General features: G+C 41.1%; 1 protein-coding gene across 1 annotated transcript in view; it reads right to left on the bottom strand.

The window, feature by feature from the left end:
- Positions 1–24,928, bottom strand: part of plcb1 (phospholipase C beta 1) — a gene marked incomplete at both ends in the record, with an annotated part of 48,482 nt that extends 23,554 nt beyond the window's left edge. The window contains 13 exons of the mRNA XM_080740125.1: positions 413–497; positions 882–964; positions 2,207–2,364; positions 5,241–5,387; positions 6,063–6,226; positions 10,368–10,468; positions 11,151–11,226; positions 11,694–11,747; positions 13,174–13,253; positions 14,012–14,152; positions 15,135–15,203; positions 16,174–16,251; positions 24,830–24,928. Of these exons, the coding sequence (XP_080596251.1) occupies positions 413–497; positions 882–964; positions 2,207–2,364; positions 5,241–5,387; positions 6,063–6,226; positions 10,368–10,468; positions 11,151–11,226; positions 11,694–11,747; positions 13,174–13,253; positions 14,012–14,152; positions 15,135–15,203; positions 16,174–16,251; positions 24,830–24,928 (1,335 nt within the window). The remainder of the gene's footprint in view (positions 1–412; positions 498–881; positions 965–2,206; positions 2,365–5,240; positions 5,388–6,062; positions 6,227–10,367; positions 10,469–11,150; positions 11,227–11,693; positions 11,748–13,173; positions 13,254–14,011; positions 14,153–15,134; positions 15,204–16,173; positions 16,252–24,829) is intronic.
- Positions 24,929–26,308: the final 1,380 nt, after the last annotated feature.

The following is a 26,308-nucleotide window of genomic DNA, read 5'->3' as shown; positions in this document are numbered from 1 at the left end:
CCGCGTCACACAAAAGCATTAAAATCAGCAGATCTACAAGCTCGAAACGCGGTTCAAAGCGACACATTTTGAGCTTGTAGATCTGCTACATTTGCTACATTTGAATCATGAAAAGTAACAGTTCTGGACGTATGATGCCTATATTGATCCATGTTGATACACTGATTGTACATACCGGTAATGTATCATTCTCTAATAATGTATTATGCCCATTTTACTGGTGATTATTTATGATTTATGATTATAGTTATAGCACTTAAGAGGGACCGTTTTTTTGGAGAAGTACTGTATGAAATACTTGACAGTAGTACTGTATGTATAGTAGAGTGCGTGCGTGCGTGCGTGCGTGCGTGCGTGCGTGCGTGCGTGCGTGCTTGTGTGCGTGCTTGTGTGCGTGCGTGCGTGTACTTACAGGATACTTGTCCAGTGGGTCTATCAACAGCGCTTCTCCAAAGATGGAACGACAGTATTCAGCCATCTTAGCCTGTTGCTTCAGACTGACAGAATGAAAGTCAAACAGACAGACAGACAGAGAGAAATGTGTCATGGCATTTTTTTGTTTTTGTTCAAAGCCTTGAAAGACAGTGATATTGATGAATAGTAACTTAAAGTATACTACCAGAACACAATTGATTGATTGATTAAAATAATAATCTCACCCCAGTTCAAGAGAGATAATTGATTGATTGATTGATTAAAATAATGCACGTGGCCTACCCAACTGATGGGTAGGCTTTAAAACACTTTCAAGATTTACAAATGAGCCCTGATCCTGAAGGTGGTTGGGAGCCACTGGAATAGTGGGTTGGTAGGGACAGTAGGTACTGTAGATACTGGGTTAGTGGGTTGGTAGGTAGGTACTAGGTAGAGTAGATACTCACGAATCCACATGGTTTTCAAAAGACAGTATGACAGGGAAAGGAGACGTCTTGAAGGCACATTCGGCGATGGCTTCAATCACTTCCTAAAAAAAATATATGCAATGAACAACAGTGACTTAAAAGCGTTCATTTCGTCATTGCCGACTAAAACTATGACGATAACGAAATACACATTTAAAACTAAAACTTGACAAAAACTCTGACAAAATATACCGTATTGAAAATGTTGTCAAAAAAGGTAAGCACTAAAGTTATTTGATCAGGTAAGCTGGTGTGTTGTTTACGCTAAAGCGAGCAAAAGAAACCACCTGATTAGAGGAGTGGTTCTCAGCATTTTCAGGCTGTGACCCCCAAAAACAATTTTGAATAGTTGAACTGGGGTGAGAGTTGAAGCATTCAATTCTGTTTTATAGTATAGTTTTGTTTTTCTTTTCATTATAATAATGCTCTAAGAAGAAAAGGGTCCTTTTGCAGACGTACAGTGACAGGTACAGAGCACATCATTTCACAGGCAATGATGTAATCAATATGAAATCACTCATCTCCATATATGGGCATATATGGCCACAGAAAAACGTACAAGCAGATTTGAGGAGGTTACAGATTGGATATATTAGACCAGTGGTTCTGAAAGTGGATTCCAGGGACTCTGTGGGTTCCTTTAGGGGGGTCTAAAGTGACCCATACAAGTCTGTAACTCTGACAAGTGTACAAATGGAACCAAATTAACCCGTTCGGGTTCATTTGGTTCCATTTGTACACTGTCAGAGTTGAAGATGGGGTGCCATGATTTTCCCCTCTATAAAACATGATTATCTACTATTATGATTATACTAGGAGGAAGAATTTTTCCAAAAAAGTGTACAGAAAGAGTTCAAATTATGTTTTTATGTGGCCACACCCACCAGTTCATTGGTATGAGTGGTTGTCATGGTGGGTGGTGACCCAGCTGAAGTTAGCCACACCCACATGTGTAGGGTGAATGGTAATTAGGGGAGGGGTTGATACTATGATGTAATAAGTATGGGTGTTTTTGGAACGGCACGTCTGACCCTGCAGGTGGCATCCTCCAGCTAAAAACCCAAATAAAAAGAGAATGCATAATTGCTCATAACAACCACACCAGGGGGTCTAATGAAGTACTGTCACAGACACATGAAAACACATGAAAACCAGAAAAAGTACAAAACTATGGCACCACCTCTTTAAGGGGAGACCTTGAAATTTGAACGTTTGAGAAACACTGTATTAGACAATATAAACTAAAGCAAAATGTGCTGTCACATTGTCAGGAGCGTGCCGTGCGGGGCCAGCCATGGGCTCACCTTGAAGGGGATCTCGGAGGTCATGGTGAAGCCGTGCGTGATGACGGGCTCCTCCTCGGCGGTGCGTCCCTTCCACACGTCCAGCTCCACACAGCGACAGCCCGCCAGCAGCACCTGTCTGTACATCTCCACCGACGAGCTCCCGGCTAACTGGCCGGCTGGAAAGACACAGCATTCATTTCAAAGACTAAAGCTATGACGAAAAAAAGGTTTGTCGACTACCTTTTTTCACTGATGAAAACTAAGTAAACTAGACTCTGTCGAGGTGCCAACTTGCGCCTTGTGTGGGGCACGGTGGTGCAGTCGGCTGCGCTGTCGCCTCACAGCTATAGAAGGTCCTGGGTTCAATTCCCACCGGGGACGCTGTGAGGCGTGTTCTATGCTCCACGTCATCAGTGGCCACACCCTAGGTGGGGTTGGCAAAAGGGCCTTTCTTTCTGTGTGGAGTTTGCATGTTTTCCCCATGTTCCCTAGGGTAGATACCCCCACAAAAACATACAGTAATCCTGGTCTCTATACTGCCTCCCCCTGGCCAGACGCCTGACGGAGGGGAAAGGAACTGGTTGGAATAACGTGTTCCTTCCACGCGCTATGTCCTGCCGGGGAAACTTCCCCCCCTCCCTGTCAGGTGATAAGAAGCGGCCTGCTCACTCGTCATGTACTGAAGGAAGCATGAGCTCAGCTCGGGGCTCACCCCAGGTTGGCAGAGGAAGAGTAGCACCCAGGATTACAGCTTAGGCATTAGCACCGGGTGAAAAATGCGTAACAAAATCGTGGGATACAAATGTGCGCATTGTGCACTCGTGGCCATAAAATAAATAAATCAATAAGCATATTGAACACATAATGCTGTCGAAAACTGGCAAGATTGCCTAGCAACAGAGCCACTTACCCACTAATGCTATTAAATGGCATTAGTTAGGTAGCAGCCCAGCCACAGACACAAATAAAACCATATTAACAGATATATCAGATTATCTCTGGATTACTTCACCGCTGATTTGAAATGTTCTCCACTTTTCTCCATATCAACTCCACTACCTTAACTGCATTAACCTTACCTTAACGACATTAACTGCAGATTCATTAAGACTAGGTTAGTGTTAGCTTACTATGTTACCACTGCATTGCCTGCCTCTATATTAATTCATTAAGTCTGGATTAGGCACATGTTAACGACATTAACTGCCTTGCCATGATAATGTGAGAGCCAATTAGAAGGATCTGTGAATGTGAATAGCCTTTTTCGATTGTTGAAGAATGTTGGTCAATATTACAAATAAACCATATTTTTTCCCCTCCAAACCAGTGTCTTCCCCCTCATCCCCCCAGTCTTAAACCTGTATGTATACGTGATGAATAACTTTGTATTATTGATTATTACATCTCAAACAGATTGAGCATGTATGTATTACATCTATGGCATTTTGCTATATTACATCAAAAAATTGCTCTATCATTGCCGTTGTTTGTTTCATAAGTTGATTTTATTAAGTAAAAGTAGCGAGAATGGGGCTGTTAAGTATGACATCATTTTGTAGGCAGAGGAGCATTTCTGCCCCCAGTTTCCGTGAATCTTTTTACTATTTTTACTATTTACACATTTTTCTTCTCTTTGTTGTTGAAAGGAAAGTGTTAGAATTATACTTTAGTCGTTATTTTTGTCTCGGATCTGTTGAAAATAGCGAGGGACAGAAAATGCTCTGGGGGCAGATTCTCCTCTGCCTACAAAATGATGTCACGGCTTAAAAGCCCCATAGCCAATCTACAAGCTGTGAGCATATATCGTCAATTTATTGATGACTTTTTCTTTCCACCGATAAAGCCAGGTTGAAAATGGTCGCATCAGTGGATTTGTATAAACATTTTTAAATGTAAAAAAAAAAATTATTAACAAGAGCTTGTGACTAAATAATAACTACATTTAGAACACAGGTTCCTTTTTCCATTTTATGCATTTAGCATTGAGTTTCGAACTCGTAGATCTGCTACTTTTACAATCGGTATTTCTTTAATGTGAAGCCTGAGAAGTAACAGTTTTGGACACATGAGGTTTCCATCCAAAAAATAATAATAATAATTGCGACCGAAAGTCGCATATACTCTGAAGAACCGTGTCGCTTGAGTGACCTTCCTTCCGTATCCTCTTAGATGTCCTTCCGTATCCTCTTAGATGTCAGTGTGATGTCAGCGAGTTGTGACATCACTTCCTGTACAGGGCGGCTACACAAAATGTGGATAACACTATATATGGAGATAGTCCAGTCCATCATGTCATATGGGACTACCGTCATAGAAAGTAGCCATTGTTAGGCCGGAGTCAATGGCTGTCTGTCTGACTGTCTGTACAGGAAGTGATGTCGATGACATGGAGATGTGGATAACACTATATATGGAGATAGCCTAGTCCAATATGTCATATGGGACTACCGTCATAGACAGTAGCCATTGTTAATCCGGAGTCAATGGCTGACTGTCTGTACAGGAAGTGATGTCACATGACATACTTTTTATGCCCATATATGAGTCCTAACATGGAGATGTGGATAACACTATATATGGAGATAGTCTAGTCCAATATGTCATATGGAACTACCGTCATAGACAGTAGCCATTGTTAGGTCGGAGTCAATGGCTGTCTGTCTGACTGTCTGTACAGGAAGTGATGTCACATGACATACCTTTTATGCCCATATATGAGTCCTTCTGTACCACATCTCCATGTTTAGGCAAACTCCACACAGAAAGGCCCTATCGCCAACCCAACCTAGGGTGTGAGCGATAGGGCCTTTCTGTGTGGAGTTTGCATGTTCTCCCCGTGTCTCCTAGGGTTGATACCCTCACAAAAACATGAACAAACTCCCCCCAGAATGACAACAACTAGAATCGTCAGAGAAACGCTGTGGTTGGCCAGATGGTCAAGAATTGGCGCGACCTCGCCCTTTAGGGCGAGGTTGCATGTCACCCTGAGGTCGCATTCCACCCTCAGGTGTCTTACTAGTAATAATAAGTTTATGGTTTACGTTGTACGTACCGGTAAGGTAAGTATTGTGTGAAGAGTTGATGAAGTAGTGGGACAGGGGGAAGCTCATGTCTTCAGACTGGTCCAGCTTCTCTGGGGGGATCACTCCGTTCTCATCACTGGAGAGGTAGCTGGAGAACGCCTGGAGAGAGATGAAACCTACACGCACACACAATATTAGGTTATTAAGTACACTTTTGAGGTATTTCTGAGCGGTGGTAAACCGCTCCTAGTGGCTATTCGTGTGTCTGTAGCCTTTTTCCTCAGCGTTTTGCCATAGTAAAATGTGTGTACGTAGCATCATGTTTGTCTAGTGATGTCATATGTCGTGTGTCTGTAGCCTTTTTCCTCAGCGTTTTGCCATAGCAAAACGTGTGTGTGTAGCATAGCCTGTACATCCTAGACTTAAATCCTCGTCTGAAGATGTTATGCAAGCGCGACCACTGCTCACTTCACATTGGGTGTGATTTTTTACTTTACTGGAATATTTCCAATCATCAATACTTTTACTTCTACTCCACTACATCTCAGAGGCAAATATTGCACTTTTACTCCACTACAGTTATTTGAAAACTTTAGTTACTAGTTTCTTGTTAGTAGGTTGTTATTATTATTACAACACATACATTAACGCCATCAGCCCTGTATACATTTCGGCCATTTTGAAAATAGGCTCCTAGATTGATCTGCTCGGACAAGAAGGGAGTCAAGGGACTCCCTGCTTGCTGACAACACTTGGAATTGTAGTTGAATCGTTGAATTTTGTTTGACTCTGTTTAAGATTTGTGAAAATAGCTGATCTACAAGCTCACAAGGCCTTGCGTGCGTGTGTACCTTGCTTCAACAGTGCCGTGTCCTGCTGGTGTCTCTCCATCTGAGCGTGTGTCTGCGCGGGCCTCAGAGGAGGGTAGAGGATCTCGTTCAGACGAGGGTCTCTTTGTCTGTTGTTGATGAAGTCTGTCATCTGGTCCAGCGACAGCACGCCGTCGTTACCTCCCCTGCAGGGCACCACACCACCAACCGGAACAGGACCGCACATGGGTTAATGTGAAAAAGGCAGCGCAAAAGTCATATTTGAAATTTTCACCAAACGTCAACATAGCAGTTTTGAACATACAGTACAAGGTTTCCACCGTCCCGACAGACAATATAGAACTTTAAATAACCAGTAAGACTCCCTAATCGGGAGATAAGCGACCATCAGGTCGCAACGTGATTTTAGGGCAAAATGTGTAGGAGCAGTGTCCAAAAATGTGTTTGGAAAAAATGGCCTGATGGTGGCGCTGTATGGGACAGATCCATGTTGATGACATGAGTGTAGACATACTGTGTAGCGATTTGCGTGATTTTAGGGCAAAATCTGTAGGAGTAGTGGCCAAAAATGTGTTTTAAAAATCTGCCTGAAGGTGGCGCTAAATGGGACAGATCCATGTTGATGACATGAGTGTAGAGCAAGTGTGTACCGATTTGCGTGATTTTAGAGCAAAATCTGTAGGAGCAGTGTCCAAAAATGTGTTTGAAAAAATCTGCCTGATTATGGCGCTATGAGCTAGCAACGTACATATGGGGTCATCGGTACCATCTGGGGGGAATAATTCTCATAGTGATTTTTGGGAAGGTATACACCCCTAGTACTAGGAAAAATGTGATAGCCTTGCAGTGGAGGTAGCTTTTTGTGTGTTATCACTCCTTTTATAACCACATGCCAAAACACAGTTTTCAAAATCCGAATGGAACATTCTACTTCAAACTGATGGTTCTCTCTTAATATTGACCCTATCTCTTTGAAAAATGGTTGGGATAAAGCTCAGACTATATATTCTTCACTAATGTTGTTAACATTTGCATATCTATAATTGTTTTTTATTACAGGCAGTGACAACATAGTGACTATAATTATGACATAATCCTCTGTGAACCATGGCTCCACATTATTTGGTCATCGGTACCATCTGGGGGGAACGATTCTCATAGTGATTTTTGGGAAGGTATACATCCCTAGTATTAGGAAAAATGTGATAGCCTTGCATCTGTGGTAGCTTTCTGTGTGTTATCACTCCATTTATAATAACATGCAAAAAAACTTTTCAAAATCCGAATGGAACATTCTACTTCAAACTGATGGTTGGTTCTCTCTTATTGTTCATCCTATCTCTTTGAAAAATGGTTGGGATAAAGTTCAGACTATATATAATATATTGTCCAGTAAGGTGGTTAAAATTAGCATATCTAGAATTGTTCTTTATTACAGGCATTGACATATAGTGACTAATTATGACATAATACGCCAGGGCCCCAAATTTGAGGTCATTGGTACCATCTGGGAGGGAATGATTCTCATATTGACTATATATTAAGACTAGGACATATGTGAAAGCCTTGCATCTGGGGTAGCTTTCTGTGTGTTATCGCTTCATCTATAATCACATGTCAAAACACAGTTTTCAAAATCCAAATTAAGCATTCTACTTCAAACCGATGATTTTCCCTTAGTATTGATGCTCTGTCTTTGAAAAATGTTAAGGATAAAGCTCAGACTACTGGTATATGTTTTTCATAAAAGTTGTTAAAAGTAGCATCTCTAGAAATGGTATCTATTACAGGCAGTGACAACATACTGTACTGTAGTGTAGTGACTACATTACATAAGATGTACTTTTGTTTTCATGAAAGATGTAACACAAAGAGTTCCTTAAACCATGTTTACATACATATATTCTAAGGAAATGTATTGTGAAATTCATTAAACAAAATATAGTGCAAGTGTGTAAGAAAATATCCAAAATGCCCACTATTTGATCCACTTGTCCTAGTATAGAAAACCTGCGTACTCTAATTTCTTGGTTTTCATATGTGTAGAATCCATACCTCACACGTTAAAGGTCAGGTCAAGGTAACATTTGACCTCTGGGAGAACAACAAATAGAAACAACTTGATGAATATTCATCTTTCACTTAATAAAGCGTTTGTGAAAACTGTCATTGGCATAATAGTAACATTATATAATAACATGGCAATATGTATCTTTTGCAACTACATCTGTATTCTCCAACTCATAATCAGGATCAGAAAGTCCACCCACCGCATCCTCCTGGCCTTCAACCTCCTGACTGGCACACAGTAAGGATGTAAGGATGAGGTTCCAGAGGTGGCTGCATCAGGGTAATAGGAATTTAGGAAGTCTTGGTGATGTCTGCCTCATCATGACTAAATGCAGTAGCCTATCTATCACCAGCACTGAAGGTGCCCACCATGCTCAACAGCTTCTGCTCTGTTCTTGCTCTTCAGGATGACATCTTATGTGGTTAAAGGATATTACCATGCACATTGTTGGGCACATTTACCAATAATGGGATTGAAGAGATGAGGGCAGTGATCTTTCTGTGTGTGGATACACCCCGATATTTTACAACCAAGACACACCAGTGCTTAGACTCCCTACTACTGTTACTGCACATTTTGGGTAGGCGTCAGTCAACTCTACCCACATGCGTCATGACTCATGACAGCATCATTCCTGCTCTCTCAGTCTGCTCCCCAGACTGGTGAGCAGAGACAGTGATCCAGAATCCATTATGGTGCTGACAGACAACTTCTAGCTTAGCCTCTATCTATGGCATGGAGACCATGCATTTCAGCAGGCACTGGGTGAGATATCAAGCATATTGCACATGGCCAGCACGGAAGAAGCACTTCATCATGTGTGTCATGAGAGAAAAGGTGACAACCTATTGACAAGGTGTCTCCCTGCATGTTCAAACTGGTGAATGGGAAGTATACAGTAGGAAGAATTAAGTTGTCTACCCAAAGTCAGCCAGTCGGATGCACAGTGTCCAAGTAGACTGCTGCTGTATCTGTTCAAATGTCTTTGGTCTAGTTGATAAAAACCACTTCAGAGTGCAGCTGATACACTCCATATGCAAACACATGCATTTCCAGCGCTGAACTTTGCAACAGTATTGCAATGCAGCTGAGGAATGACGTATCTGTATAACATGTCAATTGTGAGGTGAACACTCTACATGTCAACCAGTGACCATAGCTGCTGCCTGCTTGGACACCTGGATAAGGAGTGATAACAAGATGTGAGAGACCTTAACCTGACCTTTAGCACATAGGCCTAAGACTGAATGGCAATTGAATATATAACTGTAATCTACACCTATGCCCCCCAGGTACCCATATGAATCACCATAAGTTCACACAACTGAAATACAATTTGTTATTTTTAACAAAATGATGTACAATCATTGGATCATTGCAATACAATGGATTTGGCAATACATAATTAACTGATGGTAATTTCACTGATTCAGCCACATTCATTGAACCCTAAAACCTTGGGTTAGATAACCAATACCACCTTTCTATAGGTTGAACAGTATCATAACGCTATTTAAGCTCCAGGCAGCCATCTTGGACGCCATCTTGAAAATGATGGCTTTATAAGACATAGAAAATTCCAACATCTTTAGTGTGTTCTTAAGCATACCTAGAGGTAACATAACTAGTTGAAAAACCTTTTATATAGGGGGGTTAAGTAGTATGTTTTCATAAATTGACCTAAGTAATTTTCGCCTAGTGTTATAAAATAAAATGCATGATAGCACCCATAAAGCTACCTCTGGTGCAAGGCTATCACATATTTTCTAACTCTAGACATGTATACCGTGACAAAAATCACCATGAGCATTAATCCCCTCAGTTGGTACCGACCAACCCCAGTGGCTTACGGTCTAATATGGGACAGATCCATGTTGATGACATGAGTGTAGACATACTGTGTAGCTATTTGCGTGATTTTAGGGCCAAATCTGTAGGAGTAGTGTCCAAAAATGTGTTTTAAAAAATCGGCCTCTCATGGTGGCGCTAGAAGAGGGCCATGTGAGAATTGATGGTGGAGGTTGTGGTTTGGCAGGCAAGGAGTGTGTGTGCAAAATTTGGCATGGATCGGGGTAACGGTTGCGGAGATATGAGCAGGGCAAAAGTGTGACGTGTGACGTGTGACTGACTGATGGACTGACTGACTGACTGACTGACTGACGGACGGACAGCCGGTGGAGGTTTTGATAGTAAATGCGACGGTCGCAATAAGACTAAAACACACAACTACACAAAAAAAGACAAAACAAACTTACTGCAGCTTGAAGACCCCGTTGAGCTCAGGTCGAGGACACAGACAGTCCAGAAAGGTCCTGTAGGCCTCTGGAGAGAAGTCTTCCACTTTAATACTGTCACCCTGTCACATATAAAACACTTTAATACTGTCACATATACATTTGCGGGTACAATGCCAAATCGCCCGTTTGTATCATTCTGATTTATTATTTAGTTTTATTAAATTTTTTGTATGTCCAGGAACCCAGGCTTTCCATTCGCTGCAAAATAATATATATATATATATATATATATATATATATATATATTATAATATAATTAAATTAAGGCTGGTACTTTAACTGATTAATTGCGATTCATTAATCAAAGAAAATTAACGCGATTAAAAAAACTTAGTTTTTGCACCACAGAACCTTCAGTTTCGGGCATACCGATCATAGCGATGCACCAAACAAGAAGAGACAACAAACGCAAAGGGAGAAGTAGCCGATCAGAGCGCTTTGCTTGGCCCAGTGGATGCGAAATTTAGATTTAAAAAACTCACTTGTTGATTCACTCGTAAAACAAAATGTGTTTTACTTGAAAAGAAAAATGCTTCTCAGGTCAAATATCGATGTGCGATTAAAATGCGATTAATTGCGATTAATTAATCACAGAGCCTGTAATTAATTAGATTAAAATTTTTAATCGCATCCCAGCCCTAAAATAAATACATTTTGCATTTTTGTGTCGTCTCCCATGATTGTCATGATTTATTCAGTTCATGACAATAGTTTAATAACGTATACACAGTATAGATTTACCCGTCCATAGGGCAGTCTACAGCTTTCCAGGGCCGTCTCCACTCTCTTCCTGTCTGATGAGAACAGACGCACGATGCTGCAACGAGTCACAAAGAGCACACACAGCATTACTAATGGACCTGTCATCACGTTGCATGGCAATTAACAAACTACATCATATTTAGAACCAATAATCGACTTAAGCTTGCTCAAGTAGGTTCATCGAATACTTGAAATTTTTTATTTTGTTAAATATCAACAATATAAAAGTGCTAGTCGATTTGTTTTTATAAGCGACTAAATCAATTTGCGTGATTAAGCACACAAGCCCTGCATTGATACGATACGTTGTGAACTTGTAAATCTGCTATTTTCACCATTAAACAAAAAATGCATCATGAGCACGTAGATCAGCTATTTACACAAACACAAATCTTCTCTTATGGGGGTCACATACAAAATAGTTTCAGATGGCTGTCTGTGGCTAAATAAATCAATTTGGTTCTTGACATGAAAATGTTTGAGAATCACTGCTCTAGGAGGCAGTGAGGAAAACAAACTCACTTCTTGACTGGAATCTTCCCCTCTGGGTTTGGCAGGAGAGTTAACTTGACATACCTGGAACACAGTGTGCAAACAAATAGGAATATTAGTTGACTATTCATTTTCATTTAAATAACATTCCATTTGAACATGGGATAAATACGATTTTGTTTGCCTTTTAGGCAAAAGTATTAAAGTATTTATGGTCTAAATTAACTTAAAGTTACAAAAGTAAAAGTATCCATGATTCTGATTATTTGATAATAATAAACACAACTGTTGCAGCTGGTGAATGAAGGGAATGAACACAATACATCATAATGTATTTGTTGATTATATTTTATTTTATTAAAACTGCCTAGTGCAGTCCAGTGCAGACCATGGGCGTCACAAATGTAACAGTTGGACTTGTGAGGGGCACCGTTTCTCCAATCTGGCACAAACATTCAGGGGAAGGCCATCAGAATGGGCCCTGTATAGCAGCTGCAGTTACTTCAGGACCATGGACAGCATCTACAGTTACTTCAGGACCATGGACATCAGCTACAGTTACTTCAGGACCATGGACAGCAGCTACAGTTACTTCAGGACCATGGACAGCAGCTACAGTTACTTCAGGACCATGGACAGCAGCTACAGTTACTTCAGGACCATGGACATCAGCTACAGTTACTTCAGGACCATGGACATCAGCTACAGTTACTTCAGGACCATGGACAGCAGCTACAGTTACTTCAGGACCATGGACAGCAGCTACAGTTACTTCAGGACCATGGACAGCAGCTACAGTTACTTCAGGACCATGGACAGCAGCCACAGGTGTCACTGTGCTATGTTCAGGGCCTTTCTCGCTCTCTCTAGATCAGGGGCCTTCAATGTTTTCAGAAGGACCCCTTAGTTGAGAGAGAGATGAAGCAGGGACCCCCACAACCTGTTCACATATTCCATATAGTTTCATCGTTTGACAGCACAATCATCAGTGTATTTTGGTTCATGTAAATTTGTCTTTTCCGATATTTAACCACTTGAACCGTCAACACTTAAATAAACTTGACCTTTCACTCTGTACTGAGTCTGCTGTTTTTCCCCTCTACACCAAACCTCTTTGCTGAAAATAGACGATCTACAGTACAAGCGCTGCGAGGCGTTGTGAGCTTGTAGATCTGCTAAAGTTCTCAGAATATGGACGTTAGTTTTCTATCACACAGAGATTTGGGGGACCCCCTGCAGTAACTCTGAGGACCCCCTAGGGGTCCCAAACCCCCTGTTGAAGACCCCTGCTCTAGAAACATGTTCCAATCAGATTAGCCACTGTCTTCCATGACAATGGTCATACCAGGGGCCTTGAGTGGCCCCCAGGGTCCACGTCAGGGGGCCGGAGGCATATCACTGCTCCGAAACTTGTGTGTGTGTGTGTGTGTGTGTGTGTGTGTGTGTGTGTGTGTGTGTGTGTGTGTGTGTGTGTGTGTGTGTGTGTGTGTGTGTGTGTGTGTGTACTCACGCTTTGAGCAGACTCTGGTCTCTGTTCAGATTGTGGCTCAGAAGGTTAGAAGACAGAGAGAAGAGCTCTTCACACCACACCTACACAATGACAATCACACTGTCAAAAACGCATACATTATCACCATGATTTTAGTTTTAGTTTTGTTTATTTGAAAAGTCAACACAAAACAATTCAAAGATATATGAAACAAGTCCAGGACTTGTTTCCATTGTGGTCCTCATACACATAACAAATACATCTCATAACATGACAGACATGAACAATGAACGATGCACAACAAATAAACACATTATTTCAGACAGGACTAAATACATTTAGACTATTCTAAAACCCACTGTCCTTTCTACTCTGGAACCAAGCCTTTGTTAAACACTTGCATGTTTCATCATCATCATCATCATCATTTCTACATCAGTGGTTCTCAAACCTTTTCATGTCAAGGCCCCCGTAAAAATCTGAAAACTTTTTTGTGCCAAGGAACCCCATGTTGTTATTTATGAAATAAAAGATTATGTTTTTCGAAAAATATCTGTTTTGAGCACGTAGCTTTGCTATTTTCAAAATAGGTGATATACTATAAAAGGGTGAAAGTTCAAATACACTGGTGCTGGGGACCCCATGTAACCCCCCTCAAGGTTCCTGGACTCCAGTTTGACAACCACTGATCATCATTATCATTATATAATCATCATCTGTTCCTAATGTTTATGGTATTATATGTCTTTATATGAATTGAATATACAGGACCACAACGGAAACAAGCCCCTTGTGTTATCCTTTTAGCATTGAACAATCTTCATCGTCCTCATCATCACCATGACAACAGCAGTGGTACCTTGGCCTCGTCCTCCTGTGCAGCGATGAAGTTGAGCTGGGTGACGTTGACCAGGTCCGAGGCCGTAACCACGGTAACCATGCGGTTCTCCAGCCGACCCACCAGATTGCCCGCATCCAGAAGCTCCCGCAGCTTCGCTTCCTATTGGATGAGAGAGTCAGAGTGATAGCGGCTTCGCTTCCTATTGGATGAGAGAGTCAGAGTGGTAGCGGCTTCGCTTCCTATTGGATGAGAGAGTCAGTGCTGTATTTTGATTGCCTTAAGTACCAGCTCTTATGCCTTAACTTAAAGGCCTGTCCATACTGTCTCCGACCACTGAACCTTTCGTAGGAGATTTCCGACTTTTCGACGTGTAGCTTTCCGAACTATAGTTTTTCAGAAGATGCGAGTGACGTCATTTTGTAGTTGAACTGGACATTTCCGAAAAAACGTTCGGAGGTCGGAAACAGTATGGATAGGCTTTTAAGTTAAGGCATAACAGCCCTTAGAGTGCTAGCCGTTTCACTTCCTATTGGATGAGTGATAGGAGCTTCGCTTCCTATTGGATGACAAGAGAGTCAGAGTGATAGCAGCTTCACTTCCTATTGGATGAAAAGAGCATCAGAGTGACAGCAGCTTCGCTTCCTATTGGATGAGCGTTAGCAGCTTCACTTCCTATTGGATGAAAAGACCGTCAGAGTGATAGATCGGCTGACAAAAGTAGAGGTCAGGTACGTAGGTCAGTGGTTTTCAACCTTTTTCAAATGTAAGGTCCATTAATTATTCTGCATTTGAGCCACGGACCACCATTTGATGGGATTCAGCCTCTCAGACCTAAAACGTAGAAGAGTATGTTGTCGTTGGATAAGATCTTGTCCACATTTCCATACTGTATTGATGTGGTACCATATTAGAGATAACAGGCAAACATTGATCAAATTCAATTCTTCTACATTCTCTAATTGTGTAGACTTCTTGTAAATGAAGTAATGTAGATGTCTAACAATAATTTAACTCTTGAGAGCGTAAATTGGACCCGTAAGGTTTGGTTACCAACTCTCCATCATTTAGCTGGGGACCCCCTCAAGGACCACTGGTTCAGAACCACGGAGGTTTAAGTCACATATAGGTCAGGTTCAGGTACCTTCGGTGGCCGGGTGCTCCTTCCTGTTCTCACGTCCTTCACCAGGGTCAGGTCCAACAGCTCTGTCTCCTGAATGACGCACGCACGCACGCACACGCACACACACACACACACACACACACACACACACACACACACACACACACACACACACACACACACAGACCGTTACACAGGGGTTCTCCAGCGTTTTCATGCCACGTTTTCACCCCCACATTTATATTGTTGTTGTCGGGTGGAAACCTTGAATGTCCAAAACCATTTTCTATTTATCATTTTAAAATAGTGAAAATAGCTGATCTACAAGCACAGTGCTCGTAGATCTGCTATTTTCACTAGTTTTGTGCCAGTCTTGTATGATGAAGCAGGGCTTTACTTTACGAAAAAAAACTTTGGGGATACAAGGTTTCTACCCGACCATGACGATATGTATGCATTTGGCCACGTTCCCCCATCTTAAAAGATTTAGCACCAGGGACCGCAAGGTTCTAACCGATCAACTTCAGCATCTGGTCGAATTTTCTGTCATCTGCATTATTAGCACAACTATCTTGTTAAAGGATTAATTCACCCAAAAAATGACTTATGTTCGGTATCAGTTATCAGTTATGAAGCATGTATGAAGTTATGAAGCATTATTTTGTTTTCGTTGCATTCCTAAACCAATAATTTCATGACCGGCTCATAAAACAGGAGGCTCACCGGTCATCAAATTATTGTCTTAGGAATGTGACAAAAAATCCAAAAACCTACCATATGAATTCAAGGCTTCATGGGATGTGTAATTGATAGAAAATAGACTTATTTTTTTTATTCCACAGAGCTTCCACCATGCCTCAGTGCATGCATGCATGAATGCACACTCGGTTGGAGGTGAACCGTGGGGTTAAATGCTACATCCTGATTCCTGCTGGGGGGATTTGGAGCCCACCCGGAAAGAGAGAGGAGGTGTGTGTGTGTGTGTGTGTGTGTGTGTGTGTGTGTGTGTGTGTGTGTGTGTGTGTGTGTGTGTGTGTGTGTGTGTGTGTGTGTGTGTAACCTTGTTCTGGTCGGTCCAGTACAGGTAGAATCCATGTGGATCCACACACAGCGTGACGGGAGTCACTGTAGATAGATCCTAGAGAGAGAGAGAGTAAAATACGACAACAATAATGACTCACACAAGTATGAAAACAAACACATGCGGGCAAGGCACACACACGCACGCACGCACACACACACACACACACACACACACACTAGCTTCGTAAGTTCTGTCCAGTTGTCATGACAACTTCAAACAGTTACACTGTTGCCAGGGTAACAGAGCAGGGCCATATTTCCAGGTGAAACCAGGACTTTGCCGCGTGCATGGTGATGGACAACGTCCAGTACTTGAGTCAAAGCATAGATCAGTACTTCTCAACTGTTTTCATGCCATGGACCCCCAAATTGATTTGTATTTGGCACCTCGGACTCCCCGTCTGAAAATGCTTTCGTGCCGCGGACCCCCAGAAGCTCACAATGCATCGCACCGCGACACATTGTGAGCTTATAGATTGGCTATTTTCAAATGGCCGATATGTATACAGGGCTGACGTTGTTAATGTAGGTTTTGAAATAATAATCAAAATCTACAAAGTAACTAGTAACTCAAGTTTTCAAATACCGTAAATGTAGTGTAGTAAAAGTACAATATTTGGATCAAAGATGTAGTGGAGTAGAAGTGAAAGTTTGGAAATTGGAAATACTCAAGTAAAGTACAAATAATGTGTACTTAAGTAAATGTACTTAGTTACACCACAGCTTCAGTGTAAGACAAGCACAAAACACACTAAATAAACATGGCAGTCAAGTGGAAACCTTGTCCAAAACCGTTCGTTTTTCATCATTAAAAAGGTCAAATAGTGAAATAGCCACGAGGCGTTGTACGATTGTATATCTGTTATTGTCAGTCCTTGTGGTGACAACCTTGTTTGATGAGGCCAGGCTGCACAGCATTCATTTATGAAAAATAATCGTAAAAAGCTGAATATGGAGAAATAAGGTTTTTGCCTGACAGCAACGATGACAATATAACAAAAAGAAAACTCTAATTTCACTAAAAATTCTAACCAAATTGTGTAGAATGCAATTAAAATAGAACTGCAGCATATAAAACTGGCACTAATTGAAATGAGATCAGACGTACTGTAGACTGTGTGTTTTCAAAGGTTCTACTACTAACAGTGGTTTAAAGTAACTAAGTACATGTACTTAAGTAATGTATACTTGAGTACAATTTTGAGGTGTTTGTACTTTACTTGAGTATTTCCAATTTCCGACTTTTACTTCTACTCCACTACATCTCGGATCCAAATATTGTACTTCACTCCACTACATTTATTTGAAAACTAGTTACTAGTTACTAGTTACTTTGCAGATATAAAACATACATTTACCACTTTAGTTCTATTTTACACCTAGGGTATTTGAAAATAGCTATTGTACAAGCTCACAATGCGTTGCGATCTGCTATTTTCAAAAATGTTAAACTTTTACTTTTGATGCCAACACTTTCATACTTTTACTCAAGTACATTTTGAATTCCAGACTTTTACAATGAAGTATTTCTACATTGCAGTATTGATACTTTCAATGAAGTCAAACATTTGAGTACTTTTTCCACCACTGCTGCTACTACTACTAAGTTCATCATTAGCTCCTCTTCTCACAAAGCATCCTGCACTCAAAGAAAGTCCCTTGAATCACTGCTCCAAAAGACATCACACGGATGAGAAAAGATCAGAATAAGCATTGATGAATCATGCATGGCATCCCAGTGGGACAAGGCCATATGCATGTTCACAATGATGGCTCTATAACAGCAGTGGTTGGTTCCCAAATGTTTCAAGGACCACCAAAATGATATTTATTTGACCAACGGACGGTTGACACTGGAGACCTGGGTTTGAATCCCGGTTGTTACGGTTGCAATTAACTCTCCCTGTCAGAAGAGGTCAGTTACACACAAACTTTGTATTGTAGCTTTAGGTAAACCTTATGTGTTTAGTTCTAACTGGGTTTATATCAGGAATACCATATGAGGATACGCAGTGCACTATTATGCTGTTTACCAGAGGATGCTACTGTTCTGGAATTAAAAAGATATGTTGAGAAGGAAAGCAAATTAAAGAAAGCATAAAAAAGTAACATTACGGGCTCCAGAGAACACTGTAATCGAATCCAAACAGACAAAAGTCAGTTGGCTCATTACAAGGATGACTCAGTAATTATGAACCCATGTGGGACCAAAGACAAAAAAAAAAGAAAAAAAAAAAGCTGTCGGGTGGAAACCAAAATGGTTACTTTTGAGGAAAAGACAGCAGATTGCAATCATAAACCATAATCCACATATTATCTCTGTCGGGTGGAAACTAACTTTTCAGTCATTTCGTTCCACGTTACAAGCTTGTAGATCTCCTATTTCTCCTTTTGATGCTTTTGTGTGACGCTGTACTGTGGCATGGTCAAGTAGGGCGTTAATTTTACGATGAAAAGAACGTGGAGATACAAGGTTTCTGCCTGGCAGCAATGAAACAAACAAGACTACTAATACAGCAATAATGAAAGCGACAGCAATGCTTCTGTTAGAGGCATGATTAAAAAAATATCATTTGGATTTGGAGTCATTAAAGAAGATACTAAGCTTAGGGATCATGTTTTCTCTAATGGGCTGTTAGAACGTTTTAGGCCCACCTGATTGCAAATGCTTGATCAGATTTTATATCCAAGGCTAAACTACACAGCACAGCACAGCATCTAAATTAAATATAGCTGCAAGCGGCAATGAACGGGGATCCAAGCTCAAAAAGAGGATGGCTATGAGAAGATGGTGCAGAGGAAGGTGATGATGATACAGTACTTTAGTGTGTTCTTAGAACAGACGGTGAGCGTTGTCAAAGACGACTTTTATGGTAAATGGACTGCATTTATATAGCACTTTTCTCCGAGGCGCTTTACAATGTGTTTCACATTCACCCATTCACACGCACATTCACACACAGATGGCGGAGGAAACCATACAAGGCACCAACCTGCTCATCGGGAGCAGTTGGGGGTTCAGTGTCTTGCTCAACGACTCTTTGCAGAGCCAGGAATTGAACATGGAAACTTCGTATTGCAAGACGGCAGTTCTATCTCCTGAGCCACTGTATACTTTGCACTATTACTTTTCTTCTTCTTCCATTTTTTACCTTACATTGTGTATTTATATTGTCATTTACAGTATGTCAGGGAATGTGATTCTTACTTACACAGCTTCTTAACGGCACTGTATTGTGCTGTATTTTGAATACGTCACTCATATATTGTCGGGTCCCTCTCAAATAAACAAATGAGTCAAATAGCAATCAAGAAATAGAGGTTCTGTGTTATAAACCTGTTGTATAAACACAGCGGATGGGCATTTACAAGATAAGGCAAATCCCCAGTGGTGGAAAAAGTTTTACTTAAAGAGTTGGTGTCATAGTTTTGTACTTTTTCAGTTTTGTATGTGTCTATGGAGTTAACATTACTCTAATAGACCACCAGGTGGGGTTATAATCTGCAGATTTGCCTTCCCTGTGTATTTTCTGTTTCTTCCTAAAAGCTGAAAGCCTCCGAGTCAAAACGCCTGATCGAAAAACGCCTGATTTAATGACATCATAAAATAATCCCCTCCCCTATTACCATACAACGAACACTGTGGGTGTGGCTAACCTCAGCTGGGTCACCACCCACCTGACAACCAGGCATACCTAACGAACTGGTGTCTCTTTCTGTACACTTTTTTGGAAACAATCTTCCTCCTAGAATAATCATAATACCTGATAATCATGTTTTTGGGGGGAGGGGGGGGGGGGGGTTGATACATTGGGGGGTATTGATACATTGCAGTATCAATACTGCAATGTAGAAATATTCTGTTACAGGGTGCCAACTGGCCTACCCATCCAGGCGCATACCAGAGACTGTAGGATCTGATGCCTGACAAAAGTGTTGCAAGTTCGACGACCTTTGCTGCGTGTCACTCCCTATTTCCTGTCAGTCTACTGTCCTATCAATAAAGGCATAAAAGGCCCAAAACAAATCTATTATCAAATGGCCGAAATGTATATGGAGCTGGTTAATGCATGTTTTGTAATAATAATCAAAATCAACAAACTAGTAACTACTGTAGTAACTAGTTTTCACATATTTGTAGTGGAGTAAAAAGTGCAATATTTGCCTCTGAGATGTAGTGGAGTAGAAGTAAAAACACTGACAACTGTATAATTATCCAGAAAAGTAAAAATACCTCAAAATGTACAGTACTTGAGTAAATGTACTAACAATAGTTACTTTAGACACAATAGTTACTGTATGACAGAAATCAATTAAGAGCAGCGTCTGTGATTCCCACTAATCCGTAAAGATGATGTGATTAACTGTAACAAAAGGCAGAACTAATCTAGCCCAATGGTTCTATAAGTGGGGTCCGGGGACCCCAGAGGTCCTTGAGTATATTCCAGGAGGTCCCCAGCAAAATGAAGCACAGTTTAACCACTTTAACCCTATTTTACTTCAGCTATTCAAAAATATAGCTCAAAAGTATAGCCCATCTATTAAATTAGTAGTTCACTCCCAAAATGACTTATTTTCTTTTGATTACTCATGCCATGGAGACTTAATAATAATAATAATAATAAAGCTTTATTTTTATAGCACCTTTCATGACATGAAATGCAGCTCAAAGTGCTTTACAGAGCAGAAAATGAAGCACAAGTGCTTAACAGAAAAAATAAAATACACATGAATACAATAAAGCAGAAAAATAAAAACATAAAACATTGAAGAACAATTTCAGAACAGCGTGGACGTCAATTGCATCAAAGAGATTAAAAAATTCAGCTAAAAGCAAGAGTACAGAAATAGGTCTTGAGCTGTGCTTTAAAGCTATCCACAGAGGCTGCCTGTCTTAGGTGTAGTGGGAGTTTATTCCAAACTGTCGGTCCGTAGAAGCAGAAAGCTGCTTCACCATATTTTTTATATTTCATTTTAGGCACATCGAGTAGGTCAGCACTAGAAGACCTGAGTGGGCGGTTTGGAACGTATCTATGCAGGCAGTCATAGAGGTACGAAGGTGCCAGACCATTTAGAGCTTTATAAACAAGTAAAATAATTTTAAAATCAATCCTAAAAACAACCGGGAGCCAGTGTAGCGACGCTAAGACTGGAGTAATATGTTCTCTCATCCTAGCTTTAGTTAAAACTCTGGCTGCCGCATTTTGAAGTTGTAGACTGTCAGTTGTTTTCTTTGGCAGACCAGAGAGAAGTGCGTTGCAGTAATCAAGCCGAGAGAATCTTGAGACTCAATAATATTTTTATTTTATTTGTCGCATTCCTAAGACAAAAATGTGATTATAGTAAATTTACCCCCATTGATTCCAGATGGGGACCCAAATGCTTGGCACTGGATGGGGAAACCGTCAGGGTAAGTTTACTATAATCATTTTTTTTTCTTAGGAATGCAACAAAAAACATTTTGGGGGTGAACTACTCCTTTAAGATCTAAAGTAATGGGGAGTGTGGAGGAGAGGTGACGAAGAGAGTGCAGGCAGGGTGGGACAGATGGAAAAAAGTGCCAAGACTGAAGCAGCGTTAATTTTGACTGACATTTTTGAATACATTTTCATTTTGTTTTAGCTATATTTTAGTCATCTGACAAGTTTTAGGTTTAGTCTGGCTTTAGTCGACTACGACACAATGGGAAAAGGGTGCTAAAAATGGAACTAGCAGGTAAGAGGAGAAGTGGAAGGCCAAAGAGGAGGTTCATGGATGCGGTGAGAGAGGACATGCAGGTGGCTGGAGAGACAGAGGAAGACGCAGAAAAAAACACAACCAGATGAAAATCTGTTGCAGTGAGCCCCATGGGAATTAGCCGAAAGAAAAAGATGATAAGCTCTCAATGCATCACAAACCTGCTATTTTCAAAACATTTGACAAATCGTGAAAATGATCGACACTTGGTGAACAGGACCATACAAAGCATCATATTTGAAAACAAAAAGTGAATCTAAGTAAGGAACAACTGTGTACTTTAATCAGTAGGATAGTTTCAGAGAAAAATAATTCCAAAGTCGCTTATAATAAGCAGACATTGCAACACTGAATGCAACCAGGAGCGAGCACGTATAACCCGTTAACTGAGCAAGAAGCATATCTCGGCACACCCAGACATTACTGAGACAATAAGATAGCCTTATTTTGGTTCTTTCTTTTATGCAGCACATAATCTGGAACAAACTCCTAGCTCTTTTAAATCAAATCCCCGCAACTTGAGTGTTTGCCGCTGGCCTCTAATGAGGTTCACAACAAGGATTCATATTTTAGATAATATAGAAAAGAAAAGATGAGTGTATAGTAGTAATACATAGCAATAAAGAAATCGCCCAACCCCAACCCAAAATGACATTATGACAATGACACACACAAGCTCATCACACACACACACACACGCACGCACGCACGCACGCACGCACGCACGCACGCACGCACGCACGCACACACACATACCTCATCTGTTTAGGTGGTGGTAACCAGACCAGTTACCATAGTAACTTGACAGCACGTTTCTTATCAACGATCCCTACTTCAGCGTGCCAGCACACACAGATGTGCACGCACGCACACACGCACACACACACTAATACCTACTGTGTGGTAGTGTATATGTGCATGCATGCATTTTCTTTCCCCCCCCTTTTTAAAAAATATAGCTCAAAAGTATATACATTTTACAAGCTCCTGAATCATTGCAACTAATCTTTGAGATTCACATTTTTGCACTTCTACATCTTCTTGTATCTTTGATAATGGGAAGGATTTACATTAGTACAATACTAATGTAAATGTTTTGTATAATGATATTTCTGTACCCTTGTGATAGTGGTAAAGATAATGTAACAAGTATGTGATTGTATCCACGTCTCAAATCTTTGTGTGGTAGTATCACTCTTTTAAATGAACAACTTGAACCCTCACATCCCTATATTCTGAGGAAACTTTAGCCAAAAATAGCAGATCTAAAAGCTCTCAACGCCTCGCAGAGAGCTTGTAGATCGGCTGCTTGCCAAATAACTTTGGTGTAGAGGTCAAAAAAGAGCAGACCAAGTACAGAGTGAAAGGTCAAACTTACTAAGTAACCGGTCAATGATTTAAGCGGTTAAATGTCTGAAAAATACATAAACACAAATCCAAATTAGAATGATGACAGTGCTGTCAAACAAGTCGATGAAAATCTGCAACAAAATGTTATACAATAATGTAGAAAGGGGTCCCTGCTTTATCACCCTCCCAGCTAAGGGGTCTTTGGCCTGAAAACGTTGAAGACCCCTGATATACTGTATATCGTCGTTGTCGGGTGAAAACCTTGTATGTCCAAAACCATTCGTTTTGAATTTATCATTTTTAAAATGATTTAAACTAGTGAAAACAGACAATCTTGTTGATCTGCTGTTTTCACTACTTTTGTGCGACAGCCTTGTCTGATGAAGCAGGGCTTTACTTTGTGGAAAAACGTACAAATTTGAAACTTGGAGATACGAGGTTGTGGCCCGACAATGACGATATACAAACCCTACCAACAGGTAGCAGGACAGGAAATAGAAGCCCTTCGTTCACTCTACTTGCCTCGCTACTCCTGAATTACTGCTGGCATTTCATATTAAGGAAAAAAGATCCTGGGTCTTTGCTGCTCACATGGCAGACTCAAAAGATACAAAGTTACACAACATATTTTGTGGCTTAAGCTTTGTGTCTTTGTAGCTGAAGTTAAAACCATCTCACCTTTTTTCATATACTGTAGCTTTGTAGCTGTTGCAGTTTTTGTAGTAGTTACAAACATCGGCTGTATAGCTTTGTACAGTGGTGTAAGTAGATTTACTTAAGTACTCTACGTACTTAAGTAGAATTTTGTGGTGCTTTTACTTTATTGGAGTAAAGTAAATTGTCAGTACTTTTACTTCTACTCCACTACATCCACGGCCACACCTCCCTGCGCAAATAACGGAGTCGGCATAACGTAGAGTGGGTATAGCGACCCCAAAACACATTTTAGGGACAGAGCAAGCTGCCTTGCCTGCATTTCGCGGATAGAGGGTAAGGATAAGGGGTATAGCAGGGGATACAATAGGGCAGAGAATGTCTCCCGCTTTTCACCCCCTCCCCTCTCCTCTCCTCTCCTCTCCTCTCCTCTCCTCTCCTCTCCTCTCCTCTCCTCTCCTCTCCTCTCCTCTCCCCTCCTCTCCTCTCTCTCTCTCAGTTAAATTATAATCAAATCAATTTGCTTCATCCGCATAATAGGAGCTTCCTCCTCTTCCTCTGCAAACCAATAGAATAAAAGCAGGAATAACCTCCTCTGGTATATATTATACACATAACTAATAGTACTTAACTACAAAGAGTAGCCTATATCTAAACTCAGCACCAGTGTTGATACAACCCTGAGAGTGTACGAATGGAACCAAACAAATAAACACATTTATATGTATATAGGAAATAAAGAGCAGTTGTGCATTACAGGAAATATGAAATAGGGAGTATTAGGCTGGTAGGACTTGAAGAAATATGTAGTAGGACTTTAGGAAGTAGTAAGACTTTAGGAAAAAGGATGTAGTAGGATAATAGGAAACAGGAACTATCGCCTCCATGCTCACCTCGTCCCATCTGATGAAGTTGCTGCCGCTCCTCAGCGTGAAGGAGACGTCCGGAGGCTGCAGCTTCAGGGCATGGACCCCTGGCTGGCCACCGGCCATGGCTACACACACACACACGCACAGACACACACACACACACACACGCACAGGCACACAGGCACGCACAGCTGCTCAAGCACACACCACGGCGGGCATGTGGATAATCATCTCCGGCGTGCACCAACTCCTCAAAAGTCCGGCGGAGACGTTGTTGGGGTGGATCTCTCACATCTTCTCACTTGTGCTCTGGAAATAGAAAAACTCATGTCTGCACTTTTTCTCGTCTTCACTCTGTTCATCGCCTCCGTCTTCTCTCTCTGTCTCTTTATCTCTGTCTCTTTCTCTCTCTCTTTCTTCTCTATCAGCAGCCTATTCTTCTTGTCTACTCTGCTCACCTCCGTTGGCACTGCGTCTCGCAGAGGCAGGCTGAATAAGGATGGACATGCACGTGTGTGTGCGCACGTGAATGCATGCGTGTGTCTGTGTGTGAGAGAGTGCGCGTGTGCTCCTCCACAAATTGACTCATCAACGACATGCGCACAACGGGAACGGCAGCATCCCACAGATGGGGGGGGGGGGGAGACGGAGAGGAGGAGTGAAAAAAAGAGAGATGGAGAGAGAGAAAGAGAGAGACAGGGGGGTGTTGACAGATCTGCCAATTAGAGCGTAGGAGGATGAATAATGTAAAGCCGGTCAGATTAAGGCTAAATGGATGCAGTTAAAGGTATGTCGGTGTCAAAACCTCAGCGCTGACATTTACAATGTTGTGTTCTTATCACTTAAACACCCCAGCGTCCACATTCTGACTGAAGAAAAACGGAGGAAATGCCAGATCTACAAGCTTTCCCCGGAAAGCATCTTGTGTCATTTTAGATTGTAGTGTTGGCTGTTAAAAGAAAAGCAGATATACAGGCTCACAGTGTGTCACTTCATGATTGCGCAGCGAGCTTGTACATCTGCTATTTTTGTGTTTGAAATTTTGAACACAAACCTTCTCTTCTGGGGAAGAGAGGTCCAATCGGGTGGAGTTAGCTGGTTTGGCAGAAAGTGTGTTAGGAGGTTTTGTCCCAAGCACTTTTTACTACTTTCCATTGGTTCAATATTTTTTTAACCAACACTCCGATGTAAAGGTTGTTCAATAGCCCTGATTTATGCCAAACAATTTTAAAAAACTCAAAAATGGAGTTAAGAGGTTTTGACAATAATACTTGTCTGACTTTATTCCATCCGTCTTTCTGCCGCGCTACTCCTCCCACAGTTTTGGTGGCATGCATTTGGGCCATATGTCAAATCCACAAGATCCAAGAGACACTGTCAGTGTCTGGCCAAAACCTCTTAACTCAATTTTTGAGGTTTTAGATTTTTTTGGCATGAATCAGGGCTATTGAACACCCTTTACATCTGAGTGTTGGTTAAAATAATATTGAACCAATAGAAAGT

This window comes from Nannobrachium achirus (genome assembly GCF_963921795.1).
Source record: "Nannobrachium achirus genome assembly, chromosome: 13".
Classification (NCBI taxonomy): domain Eukaryota; kingdom Metazoa; phylum Chordata; class Actinopteri; order Myctophiformes; family Myctophidae; genus Nannobrachium; species Nannobrachium achirus.
The sequence above is the reverse complement of the archived record's forward strand: the minus strand, read 5'-3'. Positions and strand labels throughout refer to the sequence as shown.